The sequence below is a fragment of the Temnothorax americanus genome, unplaced genomic scaffold (assembly GCF_048541705.1).
Source record: "Temnothorax americanus isolate GAGA-0224 unplaced genomic scaffold, ASM4854170v1 Scaffold33, whole genome shotgun sequence".
NCBI classification, from domain to species: Eukaryota; Metazoa; Arthropoda; class Insecta; order Hymenoptera; family Formicidae; genus Temnothorax; species Temnothorax americanus.
The window spans coordinates 1,665,072-1,684,946 of NW_027509475.1; the positions used below are offsets into that span (position 1 = coordinate 1,665,072).

The following is a 19,875-nucleotide window of genomic DNA, read 5'->3' on the forward strand; positions in this document are numbered from 1 at the left end:
TTTAAAGGGCCTCTATCTATCAATAAGATTATTTGATATTCTTTTCTTTTTTTCTTCTCTCAATTTTAGAAGTTTATAGAAAAAATAGTTTTACACAACAAACTATTAATTTTGGAGGCTGTACACTTATATTATACGCGTTTTATTCGTTGCCAAGTTTCAGAACGTCAATAGGAATGAGATTCTCTCAAGTTCCCATATTAAAGATCAATTTTTTCCTAAATTATGTGGTGAATTAATTATATTTTACGGTTTATGACGTCGTTGACAATTCCAGATTACATTAATATATTTTGTCTTGTTAGTATGAGATATTGTAATAGATGAACGGTCAATGTGTGCACTGTTCGCTATAAGACTACGTTTTACAAAGTTATATTTCATAATAATTTTCTTGAAAACGCTACGGTAAATTGACTTCGAGTTTCACATGTAGAAACAAACTACATTAATGAATATCTCAGCAAAATGTTATGACAATGGTGTTATCCTTGAACTTCTGACATACATCTTTAACTATCTAGTCGTTTGCTATTAGATGCATATTGAGAAAAAGTTTCCCAGGCAACATGCGTGTCTAAAAGATGTCTCAAAGACGTGTTTCGGACCTCCTTAAAAGATATCTTAAAAACGTCTTCAAAGCGTCTCCAAGACTTTCCGTGAAGCTCGGATTTTATAAATTAATTCACCAAACATGTAATTTTTTTAGTCGAAAGGAATGGAACACTCTGGTAAGTAAAGGCTGTTTTCTGGTTAATAACTTTTTTTTTTTTTTTTTTTTTAAACAGGTTAACTTCGGACGCGAATATTAATTCGACTAAGGGCAACTCCCCGCCGGCTACTGCCGCCTCGCCACTACTGAACGAACCGTTGGACTTCAAGGCAATCTTGGCGGCGAAGCCGCATGTGAATGAGAACAACAACCTGACGAACAGCTGTGGAGGTATCCTGGGTGTGTTAAGGTCGCAGAGCGGCCACGACTCTCCCATTTCGAGGTTATTCTCGCCGTCGAAGGAGGACAGTAAAAACGAGGATGGCCAATCGGCGCCAGTCGACGAAGACGATGTAGATGAGGAAGACTCCCGAGGCAGCGAATCGAAACCGTCGCCTATCCTCTCAGCACCTACTACCATTCGGTTTCCGGCACGAGCGCCCGAGAAGGACAGACCGCAGGCTACCGACAGCGGGATCTGTCGTTGGGATAAGTGCGAAGCCAGCTTCGAGTCTGTGGGTGGTCTTTTAGAGCATCTACAGGTACGTGAGAGAACATTTTTTATCGTAAATCTTTAGCCTTCGCAGAAAATGCCCGAAAATCAATAGAGTCTTGTATTTCTTACTCGAACAATCAACTTATTAATAATATAAAATCTAGCTTATGCAATTTGTATTCTTTATAGGCTGCACACATCAACACGCAAACTGGCGGCGACAATTTCGTCTGTCATTGGCAGGGATGCAAGGTGCAAGGCAGGACGTCATGTTCCCGGCGATGGCTAGAGAGACACGTTCTGTCTCACGGCGGTAACAAACCCTTTCGATGCATCGTCGACGGTTGCGGTTGCAGATTCAGCTCTCAGGTAACGTTGGTGTTTTCTTCGCATATCATTGATTTTTGTCCGGGAAAATATTTAAAAACTAATCCATATTCATTTACAGACCGCCCTCTCAGGTAATGAGGGTTTTCCTCATATCATTGGTTTTTGTCCAGGAAAATATTCAAAAACTAATCCATATTTATTTACAGACCGCCCTCGAGAGGCACGTGAATGGTCACTTCAATCAGTCGGAAACGAGCAGCAGTAACGGGAGACGTAGTTGCGAGAATGGCGGCAAGCTCGTTAGAAGAAATGGCAAGAAGCTTAGATATAGGCGGCAACCTTGGTCAGGTGAGTGTCTTTTCATTACGACTCCACATTGATTACAGATTTCTTCCATCACGGTATCTTTTTTGCAGCGAGACTTTTTGATTACTTTGACTCGGGAATAATGGAGGGTCTCCAGCACAGGCTACTGGAACTAGCGACATCGAGGACGCAAGGGCGACTAGCTGAGACGCCAGGAAACTCGATGGTACTAACTAGTCAAGTAAGAAATTTATTGTTGCATCATACGGCTAACATTGTAAAATGCATTTACTTCAATAAATTTCCTCTTCCAGGTTTTAGCGAGAAGAGTCGAATTGGACGGGAAGACGAAGGTATTACTGCGGTGGTATCCTCAAGATATGTAAGTTTTCGTGTAAAAATAAACTTTAACTAGTTACGCACGATATCCGAGAGACTCATGATTCATTCTTTTGTCGTTGCGTTTCTTACAGAGAACCGGACGAATGGGTATTAGAATCCGAAGTACAAAGTACGAAACACGTAGGTATTCGCAAAGCGGCTGCTAGTAACCCGGAACAAGTGAGTTTAGCTCTCTATCCCGCGATAAGCAGTCGCGCACCGCCGACGGCGCGAGCGAAGCAGCGTCGGAAGCCGGTAAAGGACTCGTGATAATGTCGGCCAATCGGCATACCAGAACTGACCTAACGAGCGCCGACACCTGAACCAGAGAAGAAGAACAGAGTGCTGCCGTTGACACGAGAGCACGACACAGTCTATAACGCTTCCTGGTTGGTGAAGACGAGGGCCGCGACGGTGCGACCTGAAATACCCGAACGTATCGAAAGAGACGGAGGCCGCTTTAGAAGATAATTTATCTGAAGATGAACGACCAATCTTTGTAGATCGATTAGGAAATAAGAATCGCAATGTCGAAGGAAATCGAGAGATAAATTCAGGATCGAGTAGCAGACAGTAGCGATAAGAACAAGGGACACGGCTGAAGGATGAACAAAGGGGAACGCGATCATCCGTCCTCCGTTTTCGGGGACGAGAATATTGCTCAGAAATGAACATCTTCGTCATTATCTATCGATGGATACGTCTACTAATCGCGCTAATTCTACGCGGATCTCTGCCACGAGTACCTCGCATATTTCGACGCTTGTCGGCTTCGGAAGCGCTAAGTCTGGGCCTCGAAAGTGCCTCACTGTGGATACGTTTTGTACCGATCTACTGCCGATCAAGATCCCAAAGATAGACGCGCGGGGGAAGCGGCAGGAACGGTAGACAAAGACAAAAAAGCGAAAAAAAAAAAGAAAGCAGTAAAGAGCTTTTGCGTATTTGGTTTTGCCAAAGGAAACAGAGGGAGTGCACAGACAAAATATTTAAGCGGTAGTTAACAATTTATAAGGAGATAATCACTCTGGTGGCCTTAAGACTCAATTAATATCTAACATCGGCCCCTTGGCACTTCCGGGAACTAATGGTCTTTGCGATCTCCGACGATGCTTCGAGAGAAAGGTAAAAGAAGAGAGAAGATACGTCTACCTCGATTTACAACTCGGTAGAAACTCGCGTCGGTCGTCGTCATGTGATGACATGAAATGGGACACGAAGAGGAAGAGACACGGGAAGAAAGAAGAGGATCGTGGACAGCGCGAACCGGGCGCAGAAGACTGTATCGGGATTGTATGAGAGACTTAGAGAAAATCGGGGAAGGGCGGGTTTAGGCTGTTAGGTGAGGATGCAAGACAGTACGGATGAAAGCGTGCATGTGTGTGTGTAAGAGAGACCGAGTGATAATGCTCCGAATTCGCCGTTATTTCCCTGAATGGGGTTGACAGTCTCCCAGGCTTGAGAAGCTCGGCACGAAATTGAAAGATTACGGAATAATCGGACGACACGTACGCCACTCGAGGTTTCTAACGAGGATTGTTTCTCTTCGTTCTTCGTAGAGATGGAACGGAGAGGCGATGTACAAAAAACAAAATTAAGGAAATGATAGTGTTCTCAGGGCCCGAGGCATGCCCGAGCCAGCTTTTTGTAGAGAGAGGCGCACGGCATCGAGCTTGCCTCGTTCCGTGCCTGAAACGTGTTCTCGTGTACTTCATCATCGCGTTACTTTTATCTTTCTGCTGAGTCTCGCGCAGCGTGTTAACGTACGCTTGTCTCATCAAAGAGCGCAAAATTTAATCGAGTGCTAAGATGAAGAAAACTGGGAGTAGTTAACATGCTGCGCGACCGCAACTGATGAGCTGTTACCCTCAAAAGGGGTAAATTACGTAGGCTGTGTTACATTTCCCACGACTTGTTAAGCGAAGAATGCTATAAAGGGAGTGAACAAAGAGCAAGACGTGCACGCGTCGTCGCTCCCGCGCGTACATAGTTTATCGCGGTTGCAAAAAAAGATAAATTTTGCGACCATGAATGCTTGTGGACGATCGCGGAGCAGCAACGCCGCGTGCATGTACATGCGTAGCGAATAGAACTTCATGTAAATTAAGACTCGCGAAGGAGAAGAATATACGTCGTGTCGTGTGTGTTGAATGATTGAAAGTGCGTTGATGAGAAATTGATGAGACGACTGAGAGAGAAAATAGGAATGGATGAGTAGATAAAATGTGAATGAAGGATGGAGAGAGAGAGAGAGAGAGAGAGAGAGAGAGAGAGAGAGAGAGAGAGAGAGAGAGAGAGAGAGAGAGAGAGAGAGAGAGAGAGAGAGAGAGAGAGAGAGAGAGAGAGAGAGAGAGAGAGAGAGAGAGAGAGAGAGAGAGAGAGAGAGTTGGAGAGAGAAATGGAGACCGTATGTGACACACAGACAGACAAAGACGGTACGTCATTTACACACCAGCTAAGAAACACTGCCAATATAACTGTAATTAAGAGCTCTACGACATAATTAATCAATTATTCTTACTATTATTATAAAGTATGATTGTAAGTGTATAACCGAATAGATCTCTAGCTGACGCGCGAGAATGCATGTAACAAGAAGCGCGGCCATTCCGATAACGCGTCGTCGTCACGTCCGTCCCATGGGACATGATATTTTAATGAATGACAATTCACTTTTTCTCAAAACTGCCCACGTGTGAAGGGGGGGGGGTGTTCTGTGCGCGCGGCGTGCGCGACGCGTCGCGAACCGCGCGAGGCCGCGAAGTTGTAAATGTAAATACTTAGTTGAAATTATCGTAACGAAACGGCATATTACACGAAAACCTTGTACTCGCGCAGCCGCGGGCTTGTTACTCGCCGCCGTTGAGGCAAGCCACTCGCGAGTACGCAAAAGCTATCTAAAAAGAAGGTATATCTCTCTGTATCCGTTGATTTTCGAGCATAGCGTCCCCGCGAGGGCGGCACGCATACGGCGGTGGATTTCCTTTCTTTCTTTTGAAGGGACTGAAACATCAACACCGGATAATATAAACGCGTCACTGCCAGAATCACGCACTGCCAGCCCCGTCGTTCTAACGGCGCGCCTCTAACGTAGTATCTCTCTCTATTGCACGAGCATATATTCGTTCATATCGTGCTTCTAAGAAACTCGTCGTCGGCTCTTTTCTCTTTATACGTACATTCATACACACACACATACATACACACTCGGCCTAGCCGCAGCCACTGTTCCCGGATTTGTACATCCTTCGAGTCTATATCGCCGTTCCTAAAGAAAGTCATTTACACATAACGCTTTGCAAGTTAATTTGAAAATTATGCCGTAAGCTGAATTTAATTTTTACGTTTGGACGATATCCGTGAACTTGGGACAATTAATTATTCGCGCCCTGAACCTGTGTTCTAAATCTAAATGGAGTGATGATTTATTTTTAGCTTTAGAAAAGTAATTATTTAATTTTTTATCTATTAATTTTTATAGTTTTCTTTAAAACCGGCGATATTCTCTCCGAGCGCTCATGTATCGCGCACTGCCAAATTTCGTCGTGCACGTGATCTAAGATACTGCCAGTGAGACATATACAGAACAGGACGAGGGTGAAAAGAGATATCACGCGTTCTGCCGGGGAGTCCTGTTTACTCGCGTTTCGAATCGATTCAAAGTTTTATCGGGACGACTCCTCAATGCCATACGATGTTTCGTGAGGAATCGTTCATGTGTTCTTCGTGATCCCGCTTTCGGGCCGAAACACGATAAGATATAAAAGTTCAAGGAGCGAAGAAGAGTTGTTATAAGAGTAATATCAATATATCAAGATGTACAAATAACACAAAAATCGCGATACGTTGCTTAAAAGATGCTCGAAAAATAAGGGTATCTTTGTGACGTATTTTAAATGTTTTTGTTAGTTTCGAGTGAAGTGAAATTGTATATTTAATCCTTGCTTCTCTTCGACATCCGCATTTCATATCTCATTGTGTTTCGATCATTCATACGTTCATCGTCTAACTTTTGTTCTTTTGTGGCGCGATTATTTCTCTTTCCGACCGTTGTTTCTATCATTTCACCTTGCCAATTTTCTGTCACATGATCTCTGCTCATTGTAAAACGGATTGTCGTCAGTCAAGATTGTATCGATTAGGTAAGGGACCAATCTTTTACGTACGTGAAAACTTATCTGCCATTTCTGGCAACAAATAATCGTTTCACGGAACATGTCTTTCTTTGCAACCGACCAATTAGATCGATCGTATTTCACGGCTCTTTAGTTGATATTTAGATATAATTTATTTAGAGAGAGAGAGAAAAAAGAGCTGAGCAGAGGTTCCGTTAGTTATTAAGTTCTTATTCTTTAAAAAAAAAATCATTTTTGTAGTATTAGCGTAAAAGGTGAGACGATAGAAAGAACTCTCGGTTTACCTGATCGCGCTTGATCTCGTGGAATGGAAGAACCGCGACAAATGATAAAAAGAGTGAGAGAATCGCGGAGAGGAATGCACTCTTCGAAGGTCCTTCCAGTTATATTATCTACTTCTCGCGAATGTATAAAATTAAATTCGAGCGGATCGGCAATACGAGAATCAAAGAAAAGTACAATAAAGGAATTTTAGTTTCGTGGTAATTTTTCCGGACGAGCTCGGTTTGATACCCTAGCGATCTTGTTTACGATAAGTTTATTCGAGGTTGCGAATATGTTTAGGACGCTCTTGTATAATTATGCTTTGTATAATTATAATTAATTGGCGAGTCTAATTCCGATTAAGTATTTTCTCATACGTTACGTTCTCTCGTTTTTTGCCCTTTTACTAATCGCGCCGCGGATAAGAGTCGCACCTGCGTTAATTTATTGTCGCTCGCCAAGAAAACGAACCGATTACATTTAGCTAAAACAATTTCTTTACGCTGTCGCGTGACGGCCGAATTTCTTAGCACGTCCGAATCGACGGCGGTGAATAAATTTTTCTCTGTAAACTGTGAAGAATATTGAAAAATACACGTGGCCTAGCCACACACATACACACACGCGTAACTGTAGCATTTCGTGTATTTACCATCGTTCGTATCGGCCTGCTGACAATTCTAAATTATCGTTGTAGAATCAATGTCGAATTTTTTATAATAATGATAATAAAGAGACGGAAGGCTGAAAGAGAACTGGGGGGGGGGGGCACGCGTAAAACGATTTGTATACGTTTTTCTAGTGCACGAAGTCTGACCTGAACGGAAATCATCTTATTTGTATGATTTCTGATGTTCTTTTTGTACACGTTTCGTGCGGGGGGGTTTTTTTTTAAATAGAATTATATAAATTATAAATCAATCCACGCAATGCTGCGCAATGCACTAAATAATACGGGCGTACGTTTAAGAGAAACATAAAGTGTTCTCTAAGTTAATTAGGTCTGTATTAGCATTGGAAAAAAGAGCGGAAAATATAGTGAAGCGAAATATGCGAACACTTATTCTTTTTTTTTTTTCCTATCGGGTTTTTGGAAAGAACTTTGCGGAACACACAGACATACACATACACAACATAAATATATATACGTCGTAGATTTACTTCTTTTGAACGGTGTGTGCGAGAACGTGAGAAAGAGAGAGAGAGAGAGAAAGAGAGAGTGAGAGATTAGCTGTAATTAATATAGGACAAAAAATGATGGGCACGCGAAAGGAAAAGAATGAAAGGGATGAATGAAAGAGGAGGAATGCGAGAGTATGGAGGGGTACAGGAATTCTGTGGGCGTCGTATTTTTGCAAAAATTAGAAGAAGAAAGCGCAAATGAAAGCAATACGAAAGAAATTTTACCTGTGAGATTCTCCGTATATATTTACTTAATCACGACTTAATTACAAACCTCACTGAATTAATTATCTAGTAGTATGCAAAGTATCTCTCCCCAGCCATAAATAATTAGTTAAATCGACATCGAAGTGTCGATAAATGGCCGATGTCGATATTTTGTCATCTTCGATTTTATCATAATTGCCTTTCTGTTAATTGAGTAATTTATTTCTAGAAGATTTCTAGAAGATCTTTATATATATATTATATTATGCTGTCTGATGAATATTGTGCTTTGCACTGATTCGGTGCAGAGTTGACCGAAACAGCAATAGAAATCTTGCAGAGGTATTCGCAATTGCTCAATTAACATAAAAATAATTGTGATGAGGTTGAAGATGACAAGATATCAGCCAATATTTGACCGAAAGAACAATAGAAATCTTGCAGAAATATTCGCGATTGCTTAATTGACATAAAACCAATTATGATGAGATCGAAGATGACAAAATATTAACCAATATTTAACATCGACCATTTATCGACGTACCTTCGTCGAGTTGATGTCGATTCTAATCATTTCTGGCTGGGTCGTTTTTCAGAGAACAATTTTTTTACCGTTTTTTCTCAAAAAATCCACGCAAAAGACTTGGGGAGCATTCAGAATGTTAATTGCATAAATTTTAAGCTGAAAAAAATTGGCGAAGATGAGAAATCATGGAAAGACGGAAATCTATTGCGTTAATTCATCGGACGTTTTGATCAATACTTACCCGGGTATGAAATGAAAGCAACCGATACTTTCGCGTGGAATTTTCTGGAGCGTTCTGGAAGAAGACCGATAGAGCGGATTTGTACGAGCACACGTATACAAAACTCGAGGATCTCACACGGCGTTTACGGAAAGAAGGAAACTAGCTGGAGTTGCACGTTGACAAACGTGCGAATAGGGGCTCGGCGCGGCGGGGCACGCCAGTTTTCCTCGGACCCGGTCGTCACTGTACGTGGATGTAAGCAAGCGTGTCGATAGAAGTTACAAGGCTTTGTAAATGTATAAAGGAAAAAGGCAGCAGCACACCGAAGGTCGGGAGAAGACGGTCGTGGCGGGATATTATTTTGAGCGGGCGGCGGCGGCGGCGGGACGCAGATCGAGACACATATATGATTTTCGACCGGGTTTCTTTGCCGCGGCTCGGGGACTTGTAAATAATTGAATGTGTCGCGATATGCAAAGGCCCCCCCCTCCTCCCACCGAGATATGTGCATATAAGTATAGCTAATTACAGATATAGTGTTTGCATTTATTATAAATTCTATGTAAAAGCGTGACGAGAAGAGAGTTCGAGCGATCGCGACGAGGGCCGCCTAAGTTCTAATTAGCGAAACACCGTTAATTCGTGTAATTCGTGTAATCAGTATTAGAGGTACGTCTTTCTTCCTCAGTTCCAAAGAGTCCTGTAAAAAATTACCACGTCAATCTTATTCGATCAATTTTTTTTTAAATTATTTTTTAAATAAATAGTGTATATTAAAATATATTATTACGATGGACATCTTTATTGTGCTTGCTGAAACCCTTTAACGACTTTAATGATCTGCTCGCGGCCCCGCGAGATTGCTTCGATTAGAGAAGTGCTTGTACTTGTATAAAAGTAGAAAAGTATATTGCATAGTTTAAACTAATATGGTTTATAGCGTGTAGAAAGAGAAACTCGAAGTGTATATATACGCGCGCGGAACGATGAAAACTGGTGAACCCCACCTAAATTAAAATTCAGCTTCGTTATCTCGCGAGCCCTGTAGATGTTTAAAAAGGGGAAAAGGAAAGACGATATTTTTCGCGCTATATGGACGGAGCGGCGAGGATCGAGCGGTGCGACCAACCACCTGAAATATATATTCGGACCGAATTTTTTTTTCGGGGCCCGAACGATTTCTCGCCGTTTCACCGAGGTTGATGTATAGCCGATGTAGCGTTTCTCATATCTCGACAAGACTCGACAAGACTCAAATTGCGTAGCGAAAGAGGAAGCGAACGAGCACGGTTGTTTCGCACTGCCAAATAATAATAAAAGGAAAAGACAAGTTGCGTTCATTGTGTGGATCGACCGATCGTTGAAAGCACCGCCGGTGTTCATTAAAATCCACATAGTGGTTCTACGAGGGGGGAGGGGGGTAAAAAAAAGAGGGAAAATTCGGAATAATAGGAGAGAGGAGCGAGAGAAGCGCGCGCGGGAGCTTTTCCCGAAGTCCGAGCGAATGAGAGACGAATAAGAGAGAAATATCCGAGCAGTGCTTTGTCTTTTTTGGATACTTTCATGTACAAACACGAATGACGGTTTATAGCTCAAGAACAGAACATTAAAGAGATAGATATTGTAAGAGAATAATAATAATTTCACGGTTGCGATATCGTACGTTCTTGTTGTCTCTTCACTTCAATACCACTCTCGAAATACCATATCCCGAAAATGATGGGGCGATTTCCTAATCTTCATCCACGTCAAATAACACCATCTTATTCCCTGATGGAAATATTTTGCTGAAATCGATGAAATAAAATTATTGAAAAATTACTGAATATATATTTCAAAATGAATGTAATGTAATTACTGTGAAATATAAGGAGAGTTAAATTATATCGTTGAAAAGTAGTAACAAATTTTTTTAAATATTAGATATAACGAAACATTAGGTAACTGACTTTAACTGAAAACTGAATTTTTACTGAAATATGGATGGAACAATGAAATGGGGTCAATTGAGAGAGCATTTAAAATACATTTCAGCAAAATTTCATTATATTTTCAAATCCATTAAATCTTTACACTTAGCGATTTAATTATTGCCCTAACATTACGAGTCAAAAATTTTCTTATGACTCAACCTTTTGATACAAATAAAAGTTACAAGATTGCGATTTGAAATAAAATGAATAACGCTTTAATATATCCCGAAATATCCCGCGATGCGTTACTAGCATATTGATTGCTACGATGGTGATTGGTATGATTCAAAATGATGACCGGTACTGGATTTTTCAGGGGCATTCTGGTAGTCATTGGTGAAATCAGGTGTCGGCGTTACCGAAAATTTGTAAAAGGTAAAAGGTAAAAATAGAGCCTCAGACGGATTAGTTGAACATGATTGATTATTATTCATCGTCGAAACATTGCACGTACTTTGCAATTTACAATACAATACCTATAATACAAAATACTAGTAGTAATTGCTTGATAATAATATTAATGATAGTGATAACTGAAATATGAAGAACGATGGTGGGTAGGAGGAAGAGGGTGAGCAGGGGAGCGAGATTAAACGTAGGAATGCTAGACGATAATAAAAAGTTGGGTCCAAAAATTCAGTCGGTCGCAGTACGATTATCGAGCTACGGCTCTCGATGGCTCTCCTTGGCACTTGCCATTCTCACATCCGGAGCGCGGTATACAGAGTGTCTCGAGAAGTGCACGTACGAATATATCCCCGTGAAATTTGCGTTCGATCCTTTCTTACTAAAAGCTTCATCGGGGAAATTAAATAGCTGAATATATAACAAATATTTGGAGTACCGTCGAGCGGATCGAGGATGAACGGCACAAAACCGATATATCGGTTATCTCCGTTCGTCTGCATTCGATCGCTCTCGCGATTTTACTACTTAGCATCGAATATTAAAATTTTCCGCGGGCAAGTAATAACATCACTCGTTTTTCGATACACTCTGTATCGCACGCGCTGCGTTCCCCGCGTGGCGTAAATTAATCGGTAACGGGAGTCGGAGAACACCCCCGGCGCGCGCGAGAGAGAGGGCTTTTCAGAAGGAATTAACTAATCCGAGGCGGAACCGTTAAAAATCGCAGAGTTTCACGTCGCGGCGTGTTTCAGTCTTCCTCGCGTCGAGACCGCAAGACGCGGCGCGCGAACCGGTGATTTTAACGGTATTTCCGCGACATCCGAGGCGTCGCGGCGTTTCTCTCGAATTTTCCGCGGCCGATTAAATCCTCGCCACGTGTGTAGGGAACAGTCTTGTGTTGCGCGTCGTGTATATATATTATATAATATATACATATACTATACATATATAAATACTTTACTGGTAGATGTTTTAACAAGGAAATTAGATCCGCGTGCGCGCCCAGCAGCGATCCTCGGATCCCCCTTCGTCCAGGATGACACGTTTCTTCGTTCGCGGGGATCGATCGTGCGTGGCGACGCGGGGGAGAAACGTAGGGAACGGGGGGACTGTGGAAGGAACAACTAGATTACAAAGTGTGTCCTCTTACGCGTCGTCGTGTTACGCAACGTTAATTCTCTCTCTCTCTCTCTCTCTCTCTTTCGCGTTAATTTTGATATATGTATAAGACTACTGTATTACTTTTGGCAGGAATGTCGTAATTATATATATAATGTATATATATATAATCTCGGCCGCAAACCGTGCGCTTTTAAGCACATCCGGCGCTGGCGCACGCAACTGATGTCGTGCACGTGCTCCGCACGGGACGTCGCGTGGCCGCGCGCGCCACGTGCACGGCGAACAAAAATAAAGCCTCGTCTCCCGGCCGATCTCTCCGTTTGCTGCATTGTACGAGCCGTCATGATGCACTCGCGTCGTGTATTGCTTTTTGCCGAACTGCGAGAGTTTTACGGAATAATCCCGCGGATGATGCGCGATCCCGCACAGCGTGTATGTGCATCTCGTAAACGTCGTCGGATATGTGCGTATGTTTCATTGAAATATCCAGATATCTCATATTTGTGGATATTATATATAGCGGCTTCCTTTATTCCAGGAATATTATTTTGTGGTATTAAAGTTGGATTATATAATCAGGATTTAATTTTATATAATATATTTTAGTAAATTATATAAATAAATTACTAAATTACTATATTATATAAATTATAAAATGAGATATAATTTTAGTAAATTACATAAAATCTAGAGAAAAAGTCTCATCGAAAAAGAAAGTTAAATATATAAAGTATAATGCTCTGCATATCATAGTTCTTCTTATAATCTTTTAACTTTGTTCTGAAATCTAAATAAGTTTAATAATTTTTATATAACATTTCCGATAAAAATATCCAGATAAAAATATTCAGATATCTGAATACCTCGCAGATTATTTGTACTCACACACACACACACACACACAAGGATGTTCATGTACTTGGTATTTACGCTATGTTGGATTTTGAAATACATGAAAAAATGACAATGAAATATATCGAAGGAACATTTAAAAACGTATTGATTGACTCGGCCTCTTCCACGTCACAAAAACCACCCGGCGACTCACGCGTGCTCGCACTTGTGCTACACAAAATGCGACTTTTGTTTTTGTCCAGCATTCGCGAAGGCGTAGAAACGATAACCAGGAAGGTTTAGTGTGTGCATATATATATATGTATATATGTACATACTCGCAATTAATTTGCAAAAAAATAATGGGCCGCGCTTGTTCGACGAAGAGCTCGAGAATCCAATCCAATTGATCGTTTTCAACTTCATCAATTTCGTGCTCGCAAGATATTTCTCGTCCGCACGACTTTGATTCTCATATTTATATTCGACAGTGATGCATGGACACAAAAAAGTTTTCCGGCTCAAGGAAGCTTTTCGCGCGGATGGAAGGAGTTACGATTTACTTTACACAGACTGGAGTAATGATGGTGCATTATAACGAAGTATAGTGCTACACATTCTTTCGCGACGCGACTATACACGCTTTCTCGAGGGGCTCGTCACTCGAGCGTTATAGTCGCCGTATAATTATAATAACAATGCTCTAACAATAATATTAATAATATAATAATAAAATCATAATACTAATAATATTAATAATATTTGCAATTACAAACTAGGAAGAATCTCTAATGACTTCGCGAGTAGAGCTTTGTGAGCTTAGGCGTTTGAGCAGTGTCTAGACACGAGAAAAACTAAAAAGAAAAAAAACGCGCTTTTGTTCGACATTTAATCGCCGTCGACGCTTCGTCGGCAAAGGGGGGATCGAGAGTGAGCGAGACTGTTGTAAATGCTTTTGCTTTAAAATTGGTTTAGAAGCGACTTTGCAAAAAACCTGCCTCGACAGTTCCGTATTTCTCAGAGCGAAGAGTGTCCGTGTGGTCGTGGTCGTGTAAAAGTATTAAAACACACCTCGTAGTTCGATAGAAACATGAAAAACAAACCGATATGCATCGCACATTCACGCGTCACAACTCATGCACGCGTACACGCATCAAATGCATTTCCCTTCTTTCCATCTTTGTTCTCGGCGGTTCGTCCTCTTCCGTCGGAATTGCGTATATTCGCTCCCTTCGTGCCCTTAGGCCGCTCACGTTTTCTCTTTACGACGCGGCGAATCGGTTTGCGGATCTGTCGGCTCACTCACGGACAGGGTTCGCGAAAGACAAGCTTATGATCGACCAATGCGCTCGTGTGCGACAAACCAATCTTCTCTATTGTGGTGCAATCGGACGTACGCTCACACTCGTTAACTTACTTGGTAAAAACGCGCTCGATTATCTCCTCGGTATACTTCCTACGACGCTCGATTAGAATACGATTTACTCTTGGAAAAAAGTGTCGTCCAAGCGACCGCGCTTTATATACGCTCGCGCGGATCGTCGATCCCTTCTCACCGGATCAAGTATAGTCTAAATTTAGTGCGCTCGTCGCGCGGTGATCACTACCGAAAAGGCGGAGAGCCTCTAAATATATTGACTTCGAAATCGCGATGTATGTGTTAAAAATTCTCTTCCTGCTCGCCACGTCGGGAAGGAATACACGAATAAAATCATTCGTGCTGCGATCTGTGGTTCTCTCTCTACGGCAATCGACCGCCCGACGCTTTCACCTGGTTCCCGGCGACCTTGGGAATCGCGCCGATTATCTTGACGCGATTCTGCGCCGCGGCTTGCTGTTGCTGCTGCGTTTGCTGCTTGTTGTCGCTGAACTGCGGCGGCGGCGCGAACACCACCACTTCCTGGTCTTGACCGCCGGCGGATGGACCGGCATTGAATTCCGGCGGCGGTGGCACGTACAGATCGTTATTCTGCTCTTCGGCATCGGCCTCGATCGGCGGCGGTAGCTGCGCCAGGCTGACTGCGTGCCTGGTCAGCAAACCGCTGCCGCCGTAGCCCGGCCGTTTGGTCTGATTGCTCTCCTTCTCGATCGGCCCGGCGCCGGTCAGCAGAGTCGCGCCTCCCGGCGTCGAGTGCTGGTTGCTCTCCTGATTGGCTAAATTCCGCGCGGCGGTGTCGTCGAAGCCCATCGGTGGGCCCACCGGCACGTCCTGGTCCGAACTGACGCCGCTCGAGCTGTTGTCGCCATCCTCGACGAGCGACTGTTGCGTTTGCAGGAGGAAGTCATTCGGATGGCTCTTGGACGACTTTAACTGCGTGCGCACTTTCTGAATCTCCTCGACGCTGAACGAGTGCGGCAGCGAACCGCTGCCCGATGAACTCGAGCCAGATGTGTTGGAGTTGCCGGACGTCTCCCGCGTTGCCTCCAGCTTCTCTCGCGCCGCCGCCTTCTCCAGCTCCTTCGCAATCTCCGATTCGCCGTCCTCATCCGTCTCGTCTTCGCCCTCGTCGTTCTCCGATTCCGACAGACTGTAATCTGGCTCGGGGATCGGCGGCGCCGAGGAGGCTGGCGCGGACTGTCCATTTGCGCTAGACGCGATCGACGAGAGGTTCGTGACGGACGAGCTAGTGCTCACGGCAGTCTTCTTTTTTCGCTCGCGAATACCGGCAATACTGTGACTCCTGGTAGTCTTCAACGGTTGCGCGTACTGGTTGTTGATCGAATTATTACCGTTTCCGTTACTGTTCATGTTGACGCTGGTATTCAGCGCCTGCTGGCTGCCGGACGTCTTGAACGTCGTGCTGCACGGCGGATTGCGTAGACTGTGAGACTTCCTCAGATGCGGACGATTAGCTGGTAGACTACGCGAGCGATATCCAACGGTCTTCATATCTTCCGGCGAGGCGTACAGCTTCGCGCTATTCGACGGCCGGAAGCTCGACATCACTCCGTAGCTACCTTCGACCGCGGCTGCCGCGAGTTCTGTGTAAAACAAATATAACAATATTTTTCATAATAATATTTTCATGGTGCAACAAAACATTGGAAGAATAAATGTATGCTTCATTGAAAAGATTTATTCTGATCAAAGCCCGTGTGCGATAAATCACTTTAATATAGCAAAAGAGAGTTATAAACGAGGTTGTCAAAAAATGACTGATACCTTTGACTTGCTGAATATGCGCCATGTTATCGTAGACCGAAGCTGGCGTAACGACGTCCGGCACGTTGGCGCCGACATTCATCTTGACGACTTGTCCGACCGGCGGAGGTGGCGGTGGATGGTTCGGTGGTGGAAGCCCATTTCTACCATTTAGGGCGTTCACGTCTTCCTGACTTCTATGGCACTTGGGCGCCAGAAGGGACGACGCTTGCGCTTGCACGTTGAGATCCGGCGTGCTGTGGAAGTCCCTGTGAAGATCGGAACCGCCGCCCAAGCCACCGAAGAAGCGTACTCTCGATTGCGACTGCAAACGTAAGAACAAGAGGCTCGTATAGACTGCGACTCGTGAACGCCAGCGTCATCGCCTTGCCAACTTTGAAAAACTCCGAGCGTGAAGAATTTACAGAATTGCGATTGAAAACTTTGTGAAGGGATGAGGGATAGAGTGAGAAACAAACGGCAAAGGGAGACATTGGAGAAATGTGATACGAGGATGAAGCGTATTCCTGCTAAGCGTGAACTCCACCAAGCTACCGTGACCAACTACCATTACTGCCTCAGCGAAAATGTCATTTAAGTGTTAATGCTGTCGAATACTGCGAAGGACGTAGATAATTACGTATCGTTAGCCTTCCATGCTTATAGAATTAATCCTGAAGAGCGACTTAAAGAACTGAGAAAAATCGCTAAACTTTGGTTAAATGCAAATGCGGCAATTGGTTAATCATACTTGAGGCGTGAACACGTGAAGCTGTAGGTGGTACCTAACGCCCTTCCGGACGTCAGATTTCTTTTCATTTAGCAAATGGCTTAGTCACCTGAAATCATGCAAGCCACGGACGAGCTAGAAACAAAGTATTTTCGATCAGTAATATAAGTAGTAGTCCTCGTCGTCTCGCCCGCACCAGGCCCGCCCCTTGCTGTGCGCTCGCACCGGTTTACGCGCAAACTATAACACACATGCAAAAGAAAACAACCACCATTACCATTGCCTAGAGAGCGGAGCGTTCACCAAACGCTGGATGACGCTTTCGACGCTGGTAGACTTTTCTTACGGGGTATCCTTAACCGTCGAGTCGAGTATATTGCATTAATGAATTACTATCGATGGGGATGATACGAGGAAAATAAGTAGAAAAAAGACATGTCTATTAGAGACTAAGGGATGATCAAAGTAGTTGTCTAAAGGGGGGGTGTCAGAAAAAGTTCGATCAAACTACTGATGGGTGAGATGAGCAAACAAACAAACAAACAAACAAGTTAATTGCCATTATCTAGGGCAGCTTTCATCGAAGGGCTTAATGTCAACTATAGGGTGTTAAAAATGTTAAAAAGAGACACGCGAACGAGAGGGCGAGTGCGAGCTCGTAACTGAGTGGCAGGTCATCCTTACTTTGCCCTTGCGCTTCATCTCCGCCACGCTCGCGTACACCCTGCCGGTCTTGGCGGGCGACGACGGATGCGACTTGGTGGACTGACCAGTAGTAGTCTGAAAGTGAGAGGAGCTCATCATGGACGAGCTGTACTGACTGCCGGCGCTACCCTGCTGCCGCTGAAATAGTTCCTGGAAGAGAAATTAAAAGACGAAGCTGAAGCCTCGGTCTCGTCTCGTGCCATACAATGCCATTCAATTCGAGGACAACGAGCGCCACGGATAGATTCTGTGTTCGAGCGAAAGAAAGAGCGAGGGGAGCATGTCCGGCGCGCGTGCCGCGCAAGCGGATGAGAGATAGTTACTTCGAGTTCCGCGGCGGTGATTCTGCTGGAGGTCGGACGCGATCGAATGCTGGCTGTTCTCGGTTGCACCGGGGTGTTTTGACCAGTGTTCGATCCGATCGATGGCTGCTGCAACATGTGAATCGATTCCGTGCTGCTCGACTTCGCGTCGGTCGACGCGATTTCGTCGCGATCGTCCCTTTCGCCGCCTCCTTCTACGAGAAACATCATAAACACATAGCATGGATTGTCTCGGTGTCCATTTCATGTTGTAAGATCTTGATCTCTAATCTGTTACCTAATCCCGCGACCATCGATCGCGCTCTCGCTCGTCCCACGCTTAGCGTGGTCTTTGGATCTCTTCGCGGCGGTACAGGAGCTGGAGACCTGCCGAGCGTACCGCCGATCACTATGTTGTTGTTACCCTTGCGCGGCAAGGTTGCGTATTGTCTCTGGATCGGTTGACTAGTTGGCAACGCGGCCGCCGACTGGGAATTCGGAAGACTGATCACCGGCGAGACCACGGTCATTCGTACCAACTCTCCCGATTTCCTTATCAGGTCGACCACGTGTTCGTGGGAGGCCGTCGTGACGTCCTCGCCATTGATCTGGAACGTTCGCAAGAGAAAAATGTAGTCCAATTCGTTCCAATTCACAATATAAAGCTATTCCACGATGATAACTTTTAGTAATAAATAAAATAATAACTTATTCCTGTCGTACTTATTGTTAGCGGTAAATTTTAATATCCCTGCAAACTTACTTGAATGAGAAAATCTCCTTTCCGGAGACCCGCTAAGTCGGCCACGCCTCCTTGATCGACATCGTCGAGATATTGTAACGCCGGGTACTTGGCGGACGGCGTGAGTTCCATTAGTGGCGAGGTGGCTTTGGCGCCGCGCAACACGAAGCCGAAGCCTTTCCTCGAACGATGAAGAACAACAGTGCGGGGCTCCGACGTGACACTGGGAGTTCAAAATCATTATTGTATCTCTCGCTAAATACACTTTAAGAACGATTTAAAAAGTGATCGAGCACGGAACTCACGGCTTCTTTAATCTGGGTGCGGTGGCAAAGTATTTGTGCTGCGACTCTCTGCGACCCAGAACCCGATTTCGTCCGTCCCTGGCGGGTTGCGGGCCCAGAGGTATGTTCGTGTGGCGCAGCCGGACCTCCTGTACGCAATGCGCGGGGAACAGGCCGGTACCCTGTCCGCGCAAAACCCCTTCCAGGAGGCCGCAGTCGGTGGCGCCGGTGACTGTTAAAAATAAAGAAACAAAAACACGCTTGCTATCAAAAAAATATTTCAGGGCGTTACCTACAAAGCAGAAATCGAGAGAAACAGAGTGTGAGACGGCTTCTGTCGTCCCAAATTACGGAATCACGGTGTTAATGATGGTGTCAATCATGGGCGAAGACGGAAAGTCACGGGACATCGAGCGAGCGACGTTACGTCGCCGTCGATTGCAAAGTCAACGGAGCTGGAGACTAGACGAGAGAGAGAGAGAGAGAAAGAGAGAAGTACGTTTTGTGCTGAATGGTTTGCCTGGTGGTGTACCTTCAAGGATGTCTCCTTGATTGATAGTCAGATGGCCGGCGATCCCGCTGTTGTAGTTCTCCACGCAGACCACCGTCGTGCCGGGAATGGATAATGAATTGGTCGTGTCGGACTGCGAGGTTCCCACCCCGGAACTGTCGCTGATCACGTCGGACGCTGTGTCGCCGAGGCTCTTGTCTAGAAATCGACAACAGTCGGATATACTCAGCGTGATGCCCAGCGTGTTCGCCCCGCATCGCCTTACCGAGCGATAAACGCCATGCAAGAAATCAAAATCCTTAAGAGAGACAGAGAAAAAGAGAGAGAGAAAAAAGAAAAAAAAATAAGAACGGCTAACTCTT

At 44.4% G+C, this 19,875-nt stretch overlaps 2 protein-coding genes across 8 annotated transcripts in view; one reads left to right on the forward strand and one right to left on the reverse strand.

Annotated features, from left to right (window-relative positions):
• Positions 1-10,422, forward strand: part of Jing (AE binding protein 2 jing) — a 92,615-nt gene extending 82,193 nt beyond the window's left edge. The window contains exons 4-9 of the mRNA XM_077413665.1: positions 789-1,254; positions 1,398-1,577; positions 1,745-1,886; positions 1,955-2,085; positions 2,159-2,226; positions 2,318-10,422. Coding sequence (XP_077269791.1) covers positions 789-1,254; positions 1,398-1,577; positions 1,745-1,886; positions 1,955-2,085; positions 2,159-2,226; positions 2,318-2,495 — 1,165 coding nt within the window. The 3' untranslated portion in view covers positions 2,496-10,422. The remainder of the gene's footprint in view (positions 1-788; positions 1,255-1,397; positions 1,578-1,744; positions 1,887-1,954; positions 2,086-2,158; positions 2,227-2,317) is intronic.
• A 716-nt stretch (positions 10,423-11,138) lies between these two features.
• Prosap (SH3 and multiple ankyrin repeat domains prosap) overlaps positions 11,139-19,875 on the reverse strand; it is a 125,972-nt gene continuing 117,235 nt past the window's right edge. For 6 of the 7 annotated variants that reach the window (XM_077413657.1, XM_077413663.1, XM_077413660.1 and 3 more), the window contains 8 exons: positions 19,535-19,711; positions 19,024-19,234; positions 18,740-18,941; positions 18,275-18,584; positions 17,998-18,191; positions 17,654-17,824; positions 16,261-16,564; positions 11,139-16,079 (listed from right to left, as the gene is read on the reverse strand). In XM_077413657.1, coding sequence (XP_077269783.1) covers positions 14,839-16,079; positions 16,261-16,564; positions 17,654-17,824; positions 17,998-18,191; positions 18,275-18,584; positions 18,740-18,941; positions 19,024-19,234; positions 19,535-19,711 — 2,810 coding nt within the window. In that variant the 3' untranslated portion in view covers positions 11,139-14,838. The remainder of the gene's footprint in view (positions 16,080-16,260; positions 16,565-17,653; positions 17,825-17,997; positions 18,192-18,274; positions 18,585-18,739; positions 18,942-19,023; positions 19,235-19,534; positions 19,712-19,875) is intronic. The other variant, XM_077413661.1, reaches the window with a different exon arrangement.